Consider the following 16,974-nt stretch of genomic DNA (forward strand, 5'->3'; position numbering starts at 1 on the left):
TTTTTCCTGACGTTGGTGACTTTCTTCAGGTCCCCAGTGTAGAGTTCATATCAGTAGAGGACGTTATGGCCCATATGGAAGAGTTTCATTCCTGAGGATTTTTCATCTAGTTATTATTTAGGTAGCTTCTTACCAGGGAATGCCTCTTGTAAAATTAATCACACACATCTCGGTCGGCCCATATTTCTAGGAAAGCTGAGGTTGTATAAAGAAAACCTTTAAAAAAGAGGAAAAAGTCAACATTTTTATACTGATGGGTGTGTTTTCTATATCCGTGGAGATGCAGGAGTTGGATCTGGGCAGGTTCATGTAGCCCGAGGACGGAGTCTCGGAGGTCTGTGGCAACGGTGTGGGAATGACTGCTGAGCAGAGAAGGTTGAGCCTGGCCTGGGAACATGCGTGGTGACCACTCAGCACTCAGCAGGGTCATCCGAGAAAGGTGGCATGCCGATAAGCAGACTGTGGCCTTCCCATCCTGAATTCACCCCCATTACTGTGCGTGTGGATGAGGAAACGTAGGTCCAGAGGAGAGGTGGGGCTTTGCCAAGGTCACCGTGCTGCTCACTGACAAAGCTGACCCTGACTTAGAAGCCAGATATAAACCCACGATCAAGAGAGGGTCAAAGCAGACACATCTCCCACAGGACGTTCCCTTCAAAGCTGCCGTTGGGATCTTTGCTGCACCTGGTGCTTTTCTGGGCCCGGTTTGGCAGCCTCAGGAGGAAACATGCTGCGTTTTGCAAATGTGTGCAAATAACAAGCGTGCCTGTTATGTCCTAGCAGTCTCATTGCACATGCATCAGGGCAGGTGGCAAAATGCAATCATGCAGCCCCCGGTGAAAAGAAGGTTATGCTTAGCTGCTTATGAGGAATTCAGTGTGAGAAGGAACATGCCTCCCTGGCCCAGGTGCAGTGTAAATGGTTCCATTTCTCGTAATGAAAATGTGACTTGGAGAAAAATGCTTGGAAATTGATTCTAATATTTTAATCTGTATTTTTAAAATCTTTTCTCCTTCTTCTCCCCCCTCCCTTTTCTTTGTTTTTCTTCACAGGAAAAAGTAGAATATGCCTTCCTGATTATTTTTACAGTCGAGACATTTTTGAAGATTATAGCTTATGGATTATTGCTACATCCTAATGCTTATGTTAGGAATGGATGGAATTTACTGGATTTTGTTATAGTAATAGTAGGGTAAGTCCCTTTTATTTTGGGGGAGATGTTTGTTTGGAAAATGGGAGGCAGGAGGGACAGAAGAACTGCGTCTTTTGAGGAAATGTGGTTACTCCTCTGCCGGTGATTGCAGCCAGACCTGTCAGGAGTTCTTTGAAGACTGGTGATGCTGCTGGCAATCTCCAGGCAGAACTGATTTGAAATGCTCTCATGGTTTTGCCCTGAATGGTGTGGTTCAATGGTCATAGCGTCAGGCCATGCACCAAAGGATTGAGGGTTCTATTCCCAGTCAAGGGCACATACCTGGGTTGCGACTTTGACCCCCAGCCCCGGTCAGGGCACATTGCGGAAGGCAACCAATGGATGTGTCTCTGACATCGATGGTTCTCTCTCTCTCTTTCCCCTCCCTCCCACCCTTTCACTCTCTCTAGAAATCAATGGAAAAAATATCCTCAGGTGAGGACAAAAAAAAAAAAGAAAAGAAAAGAAATCTCTCATGTTTTTTACTCGTGCTTTCAGAAACGGCTATAGCAGGAAGTCTAAGCTCCTGATGTGAGAGGGTTCATCTTACAGGGCCTCTGGCTTCCACAAATAGGCCAGCCCTACTGGTGATTTGAGTCAAATGTGTAGAGCTCTTATATTTAGCACCCTGTTAAGTTTTTTTAAAAAAAACTCAGAATAGTAAAAAAGTAATAAATCTTATAGCAGTGAGGTACTCTGCTGTTTAACATCCCTTGAGCAAAGCTATTAATTCTTTCTGCTGACTTGTGGGGAAAAACTTTGGCATGCTACTATCCCATTTTAAATAACAAAACAAGTGTCTGAATAATATCAGATATCTGGCATGAAATGAAATAAGCCAGAAAATGCAGAGAGGCAGGCATTATCCCGAAATCCTGTCACAGGAAGAAGACACCAACAGTTTTATTTAAAGGAAAATGGTAAAATGAAAACCAGTGGCCTGTGTTATTCTGGTCCTGCCACACCTGGAAATGTGGCCAGCAAGAGAAAAACGAATCAGTGTCGGAGGAATGCTGGATCTTTGGACCAAATACCCACACGGAAAAAGAAACTAGATCCCATCGCTGAGTCTTCGTTACCCAGCTACAAAATGGGTTGCTCCTAAAATTACATTTGGTCTTAGAGAGAGAGAGACTGTTAAATGACCTCTCTGTTTTCATCGCTATGACTTGTTCAGTTACCTTTTATAGTTGAGCAAGATAATTTATCTTTTGGATTATTCTTTTATCATGAATCCTTTGGCTTTTTATGGAAGGCTAATCTAGTTGGATATTGGGAGAGTGGGAAAACTTTTGAGCCTCTGATTTCAAACCTTTGAAGTTAAAATGGGATCCGCAATGGTGGCCCAGTGGGATAATTAGACTTATGGGAAAAAAGTTAGCTTTTGCAAAACTCACCATAGTATATTGGCATCTAAGGTATGACAGCCAAGGTAGTGCAGCTAAAATGAATAGGTGATAGATATGTATCATACCTTCCTGTATCTGGTGAACTCTAACAGGAATGGCTAGCAGGAACCTTGCAGATCTCTTGATTCTGGAATAATCTTGCTGTGCCTCTCCTGGCCCTGGAGGATGGAGATTCTTAGCTCCATTTCTTTGTCCCTACCCTTCAGTCACCTTGGCTTTCTGCCTGGAGACATTTTTCAGGCTGTAGTACAGCACAGAGAGGGAACCAGGTACAGTGTGGTGGTCTCGTTAGGCTGAGACAGAAACAAGAGGTCAGGGAGGCTGAGGTGGCTGAAATTTGAGAGGCCTAGTGTGGAAGGGGAGGGAGCTATTCAGAGAAAGAGCTCTATAAATATGCCTTGGGGTCCTCTTGAGTTTTGACTGAATGTTCAGCTACAATTACGTGGGGTGAGATTCTGTGAGGCCAGGCAAAGAACACTGTTAGGGAACACCAACCAGCGTGGAAAGATGTCATTGAACACCTTGGAATGTCAGTAGAGACTCCAGAGGGATATTAGTATTGGGGATAAACTAGCTCCAGGCAGGGGTTGACAAACTATGGCCAACAGGCCAAATCCAGCCTGCCACTGATTTTTGTAAATAAGGTTTTATTATAACAGTGTCATATATTTGTTCACAGAGTTGAATTGAGTAGTTTAGATCCACAATGTTTACAATACAGGATGGGGAAAAAGTAGGTTTACAGTTGTGAATATGTGAAACACAGAGTTTATTCTTAGGTTATTATTAATTATTGTATTATTTTCCATATGAACAACTGTAAACCGACTTTTGCCCCACCCTGTACTTGCTATCTGGCCCTTTGCGCAATAAATTTGCCAGCCTCTGCTGTAGAGTAAGGACTACCTGAAACCCTTACTGATAATGTTTGGAAAGAAGCCTGAAAAGGAGAAAACTGATATGCAAGTAACCTAACTGCCCATTAAAGAAAACGCCACACTCTTTAAAAGAAGACAACAAAATCCAGACATTTTACAATGTCTAATATCTAGCCAAATATCACTAGGCATCTGAAGAACTGTGGCCCATAACCAGGAGGAAATTCCATCAATAGAAACAGACCTGGAAATGACAGAGATGATGGAATTCGTAGAGAATTATTTTACAGAACTTTAAAAATAGCTATTATAAATATGCTTATGGATTTAAAGGAATGAATGACTACAGTGATGGAAGATGGGACATTATAAAAAAAATGGGATTTTGAGAGCTGACAAATATCTGAAATGAAAGTTCTCTGGATTGGCTTAATAGCAGGTTAGACACAATAGAAGAAAAAAATATCAAGGATCACGAAGACATTGCAGTAACACAAAGAGTAATGATGGATACAAATATGAATACACCTGGTGACTCATGGGGCAATATCAAGTGCTTTAGCATACATATATTTGGCATCCCAGAAGAGAGGAGATAGAGGGGAGACAGCAAAAAATATTTTAAGGAATGGCTCCAACTTTTCTAAATAAAAAATATAAACTATAAAAATCCAAGAAATTCAAGCAAAATAAGCATGAAGAAAGCTACATCAAGGCACTTTATAATCATAATTGAATTGCTCAAAACCAAAGAGGAAATCTTAAAAGCAGTCGGAGAAAAAAGATGTTACAGACTTTTTGTAAGCAACTATACAAGCCAGCAAGCACTATAGCGACATCTTTAAAGTGCTAGGGAACCTAATTTTTTTATTCAGTGAAGAGATCTCCAAATTGAAATTAAAAAAAAACAACCCCAAAACTTTTTCAGACAAACCAAAGCTGAGAATTCATCACCAGTAGATCTGCATCTCAACAAATGTTAAAGGAGTATCTTCACACTGAAGGAAAATGACACCAGAAAGAAATGTGGATCTACAAAAAGGAATAAAGAATGTCAGAAAGGGTAATTATCTAGATAAATATTAAAACACATTTCTCATTTTAAAATCTCTTTTAAATTAATTTATTATTCAAAGCATAAAGAATAACAATGTATTATGGGGCTTATAGCTTCTATAAAAGTAAAATACATAATAGTACAAAGGGCAGGAACAAGGAAAAAGAGCCATATACTACTGCAAAGTGCTTGTATGGTAGGTGAAGTGACAAAATATTATTTGAAGGTAGACTGTGATAAGTTAAAGATGTATATTGTAAACCCTGGAGTGTGGGCCAGCAAACTTCAGCCCATAGACCAAATCTGGTTTACTGCCATTCCCTCCTCCCCCCACATTGACAAGTGTCTTGCTGTTTGCTTTAATAGATAAAATTTTATTGGAAGACAGTCACATTCATTCATGTCTATGGCTATTTGGTGTAAGGATGGCAAAGTTGAGTAGTTGTGACGGAGACTCTATGGCCTGCAAATCCTACAAGGGATACTCTCTGGCGCTTTAGAGAAGTTTTTTGCTGACATTTGTCCTAAAGGAGCCACTAGAAAAATAATGAGCTATAACTAACAGGCGTGTATTGGAGGAGATTAAATGTTTTTTGTTTGTTTGTTTTTAAAAAAGCTCAACCCAAAAAAGACAGAGAAAGAAAAAACTAACAATGGACAGAGCAACAGAAAAGAAATAACAAGATGGTAGATTTAAACCCAGATTTATAAACTCTTATTAGAACCCAGAGTTTATCAGGTTTTATATGTTGAAAAGTCCCCACTCTATAGTGTCTATAAAAACTACTTTAAATATAAAGACACAAACAATTTTAAAGTAAAAGGACAGAAAAATACATAAAATGCAAAAACTAAGAAAAGCCTGAGTGGCAATATTAATATCCAACAAAGTAGACTTAAAAACAGGGGATATTATCAAAAATAAAGAGAGAATTTCATAATAATAAAGGTTGTCATTTAATCCCAGAAGATGTAATAATCCTAAATATATATGTGCCTAATAACAGAGCTTCAAAATACACAAAGACAAAACTGATAGACCTGAAAGGAGGAATAGACAAATCTACAGTTGTGATTGTACATTTTAATACCCTTGAGGAGTGTTGATAGAACATGTAGACAGAAAATCACTATGGACACAGGGAAGTTTGGACAGTACCATCAATCAACTTGACTTGATTGACATTTTTAGAACATCCCACCAACAAGAGTAGAATACACATTCTTTTCATATGTACATGGAATATTAACCAAGAGAGACATATCTGGGGACATAAAACAGGTCTGAGTGTATTTAAAAGGATGAAAATCAAACAAAGTTATGTTTTCTGAATGATTTAGCAATGTTTCTGGGTAAAAGGTCAGTATGAAAAAAACCCTGAGAATTTCTATGTAATAGTCATGAACTATTGGAAAATGAAATTTTAAAGACTGCTATTTACTGTTGCATTAACAAACATGAAATATGTAGGGATAGTGCATTGAAATGACTAAACCTTTCTGAGAAACTAAAAAAGACCTAAATAAATGGAATGATGTACAGTGTCATAGATTAGAAAACTCCATATTGTTAGGATATCAGTTCTTCTTAAATTAAGCTGCAGAGTGAATCCTAATCTAAATCCCAGCAAGATTGTTATATAGATTGACAAATTTATTTGAAAATTTAAATGGAAATTAGAGAGGCTCTAGAGTAGCTAAAGACATATTTAAGAACAAAGCTAGAACCTGATTTTAAGGCTTATTATAAAACTACAGTAAGTAGTCAAGACTGTGATATTGACATAAGGAGTAGACATCAAGATCAATGGAACAGAATAGAGTCTTGAAATAGACTCATAAAATTGGTTTTATTTTTAAAATTTATTTTTATTGATTTCAGAGAGGAAGGGAGAGGGAGAGAGAGATAGAAACAACAATGATGAGAGAGAATCATTGGTCAGCTGCCTCCTGCATGCCCCACTCTGGAGATAGAGCCCGCAATCCAGGCATGTGCCCTGACCAGGAATCGAACCGTGACCTCCTGGTTCATAGGTTGACGCTCGACCACTGAGCACACCAGGCCAAAAGCAATTTTTTTCCCCCATAAAATTGGTTTTAGACAAAGGTTCCTTGATCATTCAATGGGTTGAGGAAACTGTTTTCAGCAAATGGTGCTGGAACAACTATTTCCCCCGTATATATATAAAAAAAGACTCCATTCTTACCTCATACTGCATATAGATGCTACCTTAACAGATCCTAGACCTAGATGTGAAAGTTAAAACTATAAAATGTTTAGGAGAACATCTTTATGACCTTAGGGTAGGCAGAGATTTCTTAGGACACAAAAAGCACTAGCCATAAAAGAAATCATGGAAAACTTGAACCTTATCAAAATTGAAAACTTTTCTTCAAAAGACAGTGTGAAGAAAATGAAAAAGTTATGCACCAATTGGGGAAAAAAATCTCAGTACATACTGATTAAAGATTTGTATTTAGAATATATAAAGAACTCTTACAACTCAATAGTAAGAAGACAACCCAGTACATTAATGGGCAAAAGATATGAACAGATCTTCACAAAAGAAGATATGTAAATGGTCACCAAGCATCTGAAAAGATGTTCATCATTAGTAATTAGAGAAATGCAAATTAAAGCCACAAGGACAGCATTTTCATACCCACTAGTATTACTGAATGTAAAAAGATGGACACTACCAAATGTTAACCAAGATATGGAGCAACTGAAACTCATACACTGCTTGTAGAAATGGAAAATGGCACAATCATTTTGGAAAAGTTTGCCAATTTCTTATAATATTAATCAGATACTTACCATATGACCATATTACCAGTATTATTAGTAGGCACTTAGTCAAGATAAGGGAAAATACATGTTCACAAAGAGACTTTATTTCATAATAGAGAAAAGGTGGTGGAAACAACCCAAATATCTCTCAACAGGTGAATGGGTAAGTCATTGTGGTATCACTCAACAATAAAAAGAAATGAACTGCTGATTAATGTAACAACTTGGATGACTCTCAAAAACATGGTGAGCAAGAGAAGATAAACAAAAAAGAACAAGCTGTATGATTCTGTTTATATAAGATTCAAGAAAAGGGAAAAAGCCCCAACTGATAATCAGCCAACCGCTACCCAAGGCTGTGCTTAGAGGGAGGAAGACTACAACAGGCATGAGAGAACTTTTGGAGATACTGGATGTTTTGATTGTAGGGTCATTACTTAGGCTTATACTTTTGTCAAAACATGCCATTATATGCTTAAAATGGTTGTATTTTATTCTAAATTAGCAGCTATAACATTGTTTTTGAAAAAGTAAAAATTCAAGGAAGTGAAAGTATTAGAACTGGACTTGGTCTTTTTTTTTTTCGTTAGATATGAAAAACTTTAGAACATTACAATATTCTTCTAAAATATGCACTAAATTGTAGTTAAAGAGTGGAAGAAAAGTTAAAAAGGGTGAAAAATTAAATGTCTTCATTGGAATCAAATTCCTACTCCCTAAAGTTTCCAACTACAAACTGTATCTCAATCCAATGGATTTTCCATTCCAAGTCAGCCATGCCCTGCTTTTGTCAAGATTCCTAGTAACAGAGACATTGGGAAAGGAATTGATATGTCTAAAATGTGACCATAGGAGGACTCATTGGGTCTACCAGAGCTGATACTGTACCCTGCCTAGGAACGTTTGATCTGAGCCACAGTTATCGCATACCTCTGATTTTTTCAATGAGCAGAGCATTCAGGCTCTTCATTTAAGCTTTGTGAGGAAGGACATGCAGTGCTCATTCTAGTGCTTCTGACTTGAGTCAGGTTAGGTAGCTGCTTGCCTTTTTTCTTCTGTCTTAGGGTACATTATTTTTCATGTTTTTTTAAATTGATTTTTAGACAGAGAAGGATATGGGGCTTGGGGAAAGGGCGGGGGGAGATATCCAGATATGAGAGAAACAGCAATTGCTGCCTCCTGCATGCCACCTACTAGGGATCAAGCCCACAACCCAGGCAAGTCCCCTGACCAGGAGTAGAACTGGGGACCTTTTGGTGCATGGGATGGCACTCAACCAACTGAGCCACACAGGCCAGAGCTTGGGGTAAACTTTTAATAATCTAATATCAAATACTTTCTCCTCATGTCCTTATCTCTTTAGGCACATGTTACATTTTTTTTGGTTGGGGGTGGTGGTGAAGGGAGTAGAATCACAAAATATTAGGATGGGAAGGGTGTGGGGCTCTGGATCATTTAATCCCATTTTCTCATTTTACACAGAGGACACTGAAGCCCAGGGAAGGCGAGGGACTTGTTTTAATGCCTCCTAGCTCACCGGAAGGAAGCCAGCCCCAACCCCTGACCACTTCCACTCATGGCTGTCTGGAAACAGCAGCCAGCTTCCCTCTCAGACTCGGCTTCCTCTAGTGAGAGAGGGACATTATTCACCTGTTTTCAAGGACATTGCTGAAGAACAGGGGATAAGGGACCACAGAGTGTACATTGCAAAACGCTGGCACTTGAAAGCAATCTTAAGTCACTACCTGCATAAATTACTTGCCTACCCCTTTGGGATGAAAATTCCTGTGGCTGCCACATTTCAGAAAAGTTTGAGGTTTTCTTTCTTCCCCGTTCTTTCTTTGTTTTTGTGAAGCTATAAACTTATTTGGAGGGAGACTTTGAACTTTAGCCTTGCTGCAGGGGTTTACAGTCATTAAAAAACTCTGCTAATGAGAGAAACCTGTCATCTGAAGCTTTGAAAAGGTAGAGACTGACTCGGTTCCCCCTTCACCCGCCTGGGTTCATTGCTAATTGCTGCAGTGTTACTAAAACAAACGACTGGACTTTAAGTGCCCCGGAATGGCATGTCTGTGCCGGGTCAGGGCTGCACTTCAGACCACCCTGTGTTTTATGGACGCGGTGTCTTGGCCATCCAGAGGCGTGCCAGTGGGGGCCGAGTTTCTGCTTTGGCTGCTAATTAAACTTTAGAAACCTTTTCTTTGTTGCTGGGCCAATCATTCCCACAATCTGATTGGCCGGAGTTGATTCTATTTGAAATGGGCAAATTTATATTTATTCTGAAAAAAACAAGCAGCAATTCCAAAGAATAAATGTTTATTTGAAAGAGCAAAAGTAACTGTCAAACGAGCAGATCGCTTGGAAACAGCTTTATCCGAAAAACCTTCTGAGAGTAGGAAAAAATTTGTCGTGGCTGCCAGATACAATGTTATTCACATTTCAAAAGAGAAATGCTGGTCTTCATACCTCAGGTTGCTGCGTTTGGCCTTTGCACAGCTCCCTGGCCTCTGGCTTACATCATTCCGCACTCGTCCCTTTGAGGGTGGAGGTGGTATATTGGCAAGCTTATCGATGAAGATGTGGGACTTCGAAGTCAATATTCATACATTGAATTATTCATCAGATATTTTTGAGCACCTCTTACATATCAGGAACTGTTTGCTAGAAGAGACTCAATGAACAAATGAACAGCACAGGCTAAAATTCCTTGCCCTATGGAACCTACATCCTCATGGGGCCAACATACCTGGATCCATGCGTTCGTTCTGCCACTGGTTTTGTGAACTTGGGCACGTCCCTTGCTCCCAGGAAGTTTGATTCCTCAGCTGTAAAATGGTGTTAGTAATAATTGCTACTGCAGAACGGTCTGTGTGGATTAATGAGATCATGTACGGAGAGTAGGCAGCACCTGGTGAGTGCTCGGAAATGGCAGCCGTTAGATTATGGTTGTCGTTATTCCTATGGGGCAATTCCGTTTGTCATCGTTGGACCCCAGTGAGCCCCCTCTGCCATGCTGGTGGACTTGCCTGAGGATGTTCCCTTGGTAGGGAAACGGGAGATCATTCCCTGACCCAAATCATGTTAGACACAGGGGTCACCATCCGGGGTCACAGCCCGGATCTTGCCTTGGCCTTGCTTTCCCTTTATTTAAGCAGCAGCCACGCAGAATTAGCCCTTGTTCAGAAATAACTACTGCTATCATCCTGTTTTGCTTCCCTGGGTGACAGACTCTAACGTTTCTTCCTCTCTTCTTCTTTCAGGTTGTTTAGCGTAATTTTGGAACAATTAACCAAAGAAACAGAAGGCGGTAACCACTCCGGTGGCAAATCAGGAGGCTTTGACGTCAAAGCCCTCCGCGCCTTTCGGGTGTTACGGCCACTGCGACTAGTATCAGGAGTGCCCAGTAAGCACGCTTTGTTTCCTAAAGCCGGGTGTTGTTGATTTCTCCCTTCTGGGTGGGTCTCAGGAATGTGAGCCGAGTGCTGCAGGTGAGTTGCGGTGGCCTGGCCCAGTCGGCTTGTGTTGTCGCTGGATCCCGTGACAGCCCCGAGAGGGGCTGGCAGCCATGTGCCATCCCGACTTTGTAAAAGAGGAGACGGAGCAAGTGGTGGCATGAGGCCTGAGTACAGGCTTCCTGATTCGAGTCTGGTTTCCTTCTGCGACAGCACCCTGGCCGTCACCTCCTCCGAAAGTGGTGGCTTATCCAGGGCTCCACTCCCGGCCTCTCTTCAATGTGAGGAGTGACGGGGGCTGCACTTCCAAAAACTCGGCTCTCTGCTCTCAGGGACTGTGCCTGTCCCGCTCTGGGGAGAGGCGAATGCTTTCGTGCCCCCCCCCCCAACCCACCCCCCTGCAAGGAGGGCAGGCGAGAACCTGCTGGAAGGTGGTGTAAAGACTGGAGATAGTGCAGGGAGAGCCCAGCACGAGGTCTGGAGCACAAGGAGCCCCTCGGGGTGAGAGGTGTCATCGCTGTGCACTTGGCGACGCTGCCTGTGTGTGCCAGGCCCTCGTGTGCTGCCTGCTGCAGACCAGGCCAGGCTGAGTGCCACCCGAGTGGGAACAGATGTCCTGTCTGTGCCCTGGCCGGGAGCGCAGGCTGCTGCTTCCATAAGGGGTGTGGGGTGTGCCTCCCGGGGCTCTGTTCCTGATGGGACACCCCCTCCCCTGCTGGGGACCTCAGGGTAGGCGTCCTAGCACCTTTCCCAGGAATTGGGCGGGAGGATCGGGCCTGCAGGCCGTGCCTGTGTTCCACCCTCGGAAAGCCGTCAGAAGGACACAGACCATGGTCTGGCTCCTCCAGCAAGTCCCTGTGAGTTTTTATTAAACCTGTTGGCGCTCAGAACGCACCAGAAATTCTCTGGAAGAAAACACCCTTTCCAAATTTAACATTTTAAAATGTAGGAAGTGGTGTTTTATGTGTACTTGTTTTTCCAGATGGTTCATTTATTTTCATTGAAAAAGATCAGCACAAGTCAAAACCACAGAACTGTCTGGAAGCAATTGAGAAAAATAGGAATACCTTGGAAATGACTGGCTCTGTTAGGGTGGAACATGGTTACATGAGAAGTTCAGTGAGCAAACACGTTCTTTCAGATGTAGTTGTTACAGCTTAATCTAATTTCCAAGTAACCAGCCCCCCACCCCCACCCCCCCAGCAAATGGCAGGGAGCCTGCCTGGGTGTGTGCTGCGGCTTGCGTGCACGGCGGTGAGAACTCGGCACTTACTCGGCCAGGTCTGGCTCCCTTGCCTCATGAGCTTGTCACTAAATGACTAGTCCAGTGCCCCCACAGCCTCTCAGGAACCAGTGCCAAACTGTGTTTCTTCCTTTTCCCCCCAAAATACCACTTTGAAACTTGACCGAGGTCTGCATCACGTTCTCCTAGGGATGAGCAGGGAGAAAGGGACCTGAGTCTTGTGTGAGAAATTTTCAGCCGTATTTTAACCGCCCTGGAGGGAACACCCAAGCCTCTCATCAGACCCAGTGGGCTTTGGGGAGAGGGGTCGGGGGCTCTGGCTCATGCTGTTTCCCATGCTGGTTGGCCTCTGTGGCCCGGTGATTTCTTCTCAAGTACCTGAAATGGTTAAAGAGGCCTGGGAAAGTGTGGCTGTTGACACTTACCTGGGAAATGTCTAGTCATTTCTAAAGAGAATTGAGACTGTCCTATAAGACAGGATTCTGTGTGTGTGTGTGTGTGTGTGTGTGTGTGTGTGTGTGAGTGTATGTATTTATCGAGTGGAAGGTAAAAAAATGCATGTTTCAGAAGAGAGTAGAGACATCTGTGGAGCCCTTAGCCACCCACACACAGTTAACTGATGAGTGTTTATCGGAATCCCAGACCATCCCAGTGGGAAAGACCCCTAGAGAGCATCCGCCCAACAGCATCACCTTTACATGAGGAAGCTGAGGCCCGCCAAGGGGTAGTGACTTGTTGAGGTTCCTGTAGCCGGTGGGTGGCCAACAGGCCAGACCCACAGTCTCCCAGTTCCTGGTGTTCTTTCCACGTCACCCCTCTGCCTCCGTGATCAGAGCCCCCGTGAGCTCTGTACACATCGACAATATACAAAGGAGCTTAATGTCACATAAAAGTGTACAATTCGAATTGAGATACAGCTTCATTATCTCACAAATGTGGCCAATCTAAAGTACAGTAGAGCCTTAAATATAAACATATTCGTGAAACACATGGCTCACTGCCGTGGAATTGAGAAGAGCTAACTGCTGAGTGGTGATTTGGGATGGCCTATCCACATCTAAAAAATAAACAACAACAAAAAAACCCCTATCCGATTGGATTAAAGCAGGTGTTTTCTTTCCCCCGCTGTCTATTCTTTCTAGAAGATGAAAACATTAGCAATCATCTTAATGATCATTTTCCCCAAAAAGAAACCATTTGAGCACTTAAACATCCAAAGGCAGTACCTAGGATTTGGGTCATAATGAGGGTCTTGGAAAGATGGGCTCCTTGCGAGTCTGAAATCCTCTGATTAGCCTTCCCTCCCCAACCAGTCCCCCACCTCTTTCCCATCTTTCTTATTGCTCATAAGTATTCTTCTCTCTACTTGGTGTGTTCTGATTTCTAACTTATTTAATTCTAGCATCTCAGGTTATATTCCTTCATTCTTTGAGTATGTATTGGGAGAGTGAGAGGATATTAGAAAAGGGCTGTTTGAATGAGGTGAGACAGTGGGGAGGGAGAGTAGGGAGGGGAAGGGAAAGAGAATAAAGAGGAGAGTGAACTGTGCAGAGGAGAAGCTGTAGTCATGGGTGGTGGGAAGAAGGTAGGACTAAACGTGGAGGTCAGGTTCTAGGTGAGTTCTGGTCTCCTGGCCATCACTGTCCCTCAGTCTTCTGCCTCCTCCCACCCACCATCCCCCTTTACATTCTCCCTCTTTCTCTTCCTATACCATGGCTCTGAGTATTACTCCATGGACAGCCTCCAGGTTTTTGTGTCCCTTCCCCATCTCTCAAGCCCAGGGTGCAGCATGCTTTCCTCTTCATGCTGTGCTGTGATCGACTCACTGGTTCTGAGTTGCTCTCACCCTCTCCTTCCTCTGCTTGTCTCCTGCCTCCCTCATTCCAGGAGAGCCTCCTTTTGACATGCCTTTTTTTTTTTTTGGCTGGGCACTAGGATTTCCCCATGACCCTGCCTCCATAGGTACCTTCTTCTCCCTCAAATTCAGTTGCTGAGTTCTGGTCTCCACCGATCCTGCCTACTGCTGCCCCATTCGTCTTGCTAAAGAGGCTGCCTTTCACAAACAGTCTAAGGACGGTCCTGTAGCCCAGATTCCAAGCCCAGAGCTACCTAGCTGCAGGCTGCTTTTCCTTCCTGATATTCCTTTCCACTAGTTCTCACCAGCCAAGGCTCCCCATCCCGAGCCCATATAGCGCTGGCTCACCTCTGTGTGCTTGGTGCACTCTCCCCTCTGCCTGGCATAGCCTCTCCCCTGCCCACCTGTGGAAATCACCCTCCTCAGACCCAGGCCCTGCTGAAAGGAGGCTGCCACCCAGTCCTCTTTCTCCTCCCCACTCAGAAACGATGTGTAATTGTGACTGATGTTACTCATACAGCATTTGTGTGCTACCTTTCATTTGCATTTAATTCCTATGTCTCCTCCTAGAATACAAGCTCTTTGAGAGAAGGCACATTATGTAATGCATCCTCATATCTCCCAAAGAACTAACCTGATGCTTGCCACGTGGTAGATGTTCAAGGAACTTTGTTGAATGGATGAACAAATGCATGCATGAATGACTAACTTTGATACTGGACAGTCCCCTCTCTAGGCCTTCCCCATCTGTCAAGTGATCTTTAAGTTTTCATTTTAACTTATTTCACATCCAGATTAACGCTAATTGAAAGCTTTGAGATATCTCTTTGAGTCTTATTACTATGTGTGACATGCAAAGCCGGCGCCATTAAGAATTATATATTTGCATCACTGAAGTTTCTTCCTGGCTCACAAACTTATTTCTCTCTCTCCTAGGTTTACAAGTTGTCCTGAACTCCATTATAAAAGCCATGGTTCCCCTCCTTCACATAGCCCTTTTGGTATTATTTGTAATCATAATCTATGCTATTATAGGATTGGAACTTTTTATTGGAAAAATGCACAAAACATGTTTTTTTGCTGACTCAGGTGAGTAATGAAAATGGTCGCTCACCCAACTTTTTATTTCCTCCCAAACAACTTTTGTGGTTTTGAGAAAAATCTAAAGCAAAATGAGAGTGAGAAAAAAAAGAACAAGCCAAATGTACCAGTAAATTTACTGGGCCAGTTCCTAGTGTGAATTATGTTCAAAATAAATCTCCTTTTTGGTCCTGATTTCCTGTATAATGTGTCCTGGCAAGCAAGACGAGGGACCCCCCAAAATTAGAACATGAGGCGAATTAGTGGCATTGTATACAGACTTGAGAAAGGTGCTGCCAGGGAGCACGAGGAGAGAAAGGTGCTATGAGTGAGCACAGAGGGGAGAGCCCAGGGAAAGAAAAGGTGCTGTGAGTACAGGAAATGGCAAACTCCACGGAGGAGGCACTGTGTGGAGCCGACCTTGAAGGCCAAGTGGGATTCGGAGACAGCAGAGATGGGAGGAAGCAAGGGGGCTCGGCCTCCTCAGGCTTGGGCATCCTGATGTTCATTCTTGGGTGGTGAAGCCTTCTTGCTCTGCTTGCAGATATCGTAGCTGAAGAGGACCCAGCGCCATGTGCGTTCTCAGGGAATGGACGCCAGTGTATAGTTAACGGCACGGAGTGTAGGAGTGGCTGGGTTGGCCCCAACGGAGGCATCACCAACTTCGATAACTTTGCCTTTGCTATGCTCACCGTGTTCCAGTGCATCACCATGGAGGGCTGGACAGACGTGCTCTACTGGGTAAGCAGTGTGGGGAGGGAGCTGGTGGAGTGTTCTTTCTTTGGATGACAGTTGCGTTAGCTAGAGCCATTGGGGAATTGACTGAAAGAGAAACCCTGGAAGTCAGTGTTTTGGGGAAGGGAAGCAGACCCTCTCTTCACTCAGCAAGACTCATCATCTTTCCTCCTCAGGCATTTAGTGTCCATTCTAGAGAGCCGGAGGCCAGTGTTGGCTCCCTCCACGCCCCTGGGCTGCCTGGGGAGTGCTTGCTGAGTGTGCCTAGTGGCCCCTTCCTGGAGGAGCCCAGAAGGCCAGGCTGGCCCCAGTAAGCTCTTAGAGAGCCAGGAGTTATTTCCCAGGTGAAGAGGCTTCATGGGCTAAAATTGTTCTTTTATACACAAAGGAAGGTTGCTTTACTAGTCTCCTAAACGGAAGATAGGGAACATAAATTGCATACCTTTCATGCTTTCCATAACTTAGCACAGCCCTAAAGCCAAAATGGGTTTTTTCCCCTATTATATTTCCCTTGCCTCTTCAGTACCATATAAATCAGCCCAGCACAAGCCCTTAGTTCTCTCTTCCTTTCTCTTTGGAGCCAAAGAACTCTGGCAGAGAGGGTAGAAATGGAGTGGGGATCCATCCAGCTGGCCGTGAAAACAGGGGGACACCCCTTCGATGGCTGGAGTCTGGTTCTTCTTGATCCAGACAGTGCCAGGAGGCTTGGCCATAAATGAAGAGTGGTAGCATTTCAACAGCCATTTCCCAGAGCTGAGCCTGTTTGTTTATTTGTTTGGTAGAATTTGAACAAGCTCACAGAAGTTTAGAAATTATTTTCCATGCCACAGAGTTGCTGGGAAAAACAGCTGACATGTAGATTTTGAGGCTAAACCAAAATCCAAATGAGATTAACCGGGATTCCAATAATAACTTGTTAAAAGGCAATTCATAGTAATACAATGCCTCTTGAATGGGCAGTCTCTAGCGAGAAGGCCTGCAGATTGAGATGTAGCCTTTAAATTTTAGACGCTTTATAGGATTTCATATTACTCTGTAACTTCAGAGAACAGAGCATCTGATGGTTATAGTAGGTTTTTGCTTCCCTTCACCAGTGACCACATGCTTACAGGATTATAGAAGTCCCTCTGTCCTCAATGTTAGGCAGGGAGGGTATGTTTTTATTTTCAACCCCGAAGTCTGTGTCTAGTTTGGTAATAAGGCTTAAGCAGCACCAGCATGTTATTCCTTGTTTCTCCCCTTTTCTCTCCTTTTTCTTGTTGTTATAGGAGTGTGTGTATGT

General features: G+C 43.2%; 1 protein-coding gene across 5 annotated transcripts in view; it reads left to right on the forward strand.

Moving 5' to 3' along the window:
* The window catches only part of CACNA1D (calcium channel, voltage-dependent, L type, alpha 1D subunit), a 300,517-nt gene that overhangs the window by 141,712 nt on the left and 141,831 nt on the right, over positions 1-16,974 (forward strand). For all 5 annotated transcript variants that reach the window (XM_005870306.2, XM_005870304.2, XM_014542942.1 and 2 more), the window contains exons 4-7: positions 1,053-1,192; positions 10,588-10,730; positions 14,814-14,966; positions 15,502-15,698. In XM_005870306.2, coding sequence (XP_005870368.1) covers positions 1,053-1,192; positions 10,588-10,730; positions 14,814-14,966; positions 15,502-15,698 — 633 coding nt within the window. The remainder of the gene's footprint in view (positions 1-1,052; positions 1,193-10,587; positions 10,731-14,813; positions 14,967-15,501; positions 15,699-16,974) is intronic.

The sequence above is a fragment of the Myotis brandtii genome, unplaced genomic scaffold (genome assembly GCF_000412655.1).
Source record: "Myotis brandtii unplaced genomic scaffold, ASM41265v1 scaffold316, whole genome shotgun sequence".
Classification (NCBI taxonomy): Eukaryota; Metazoa; Chordata; class Mammalia; order Chiroptera; family Vespertilionidae; genus Myotis; species Myotis brandtii.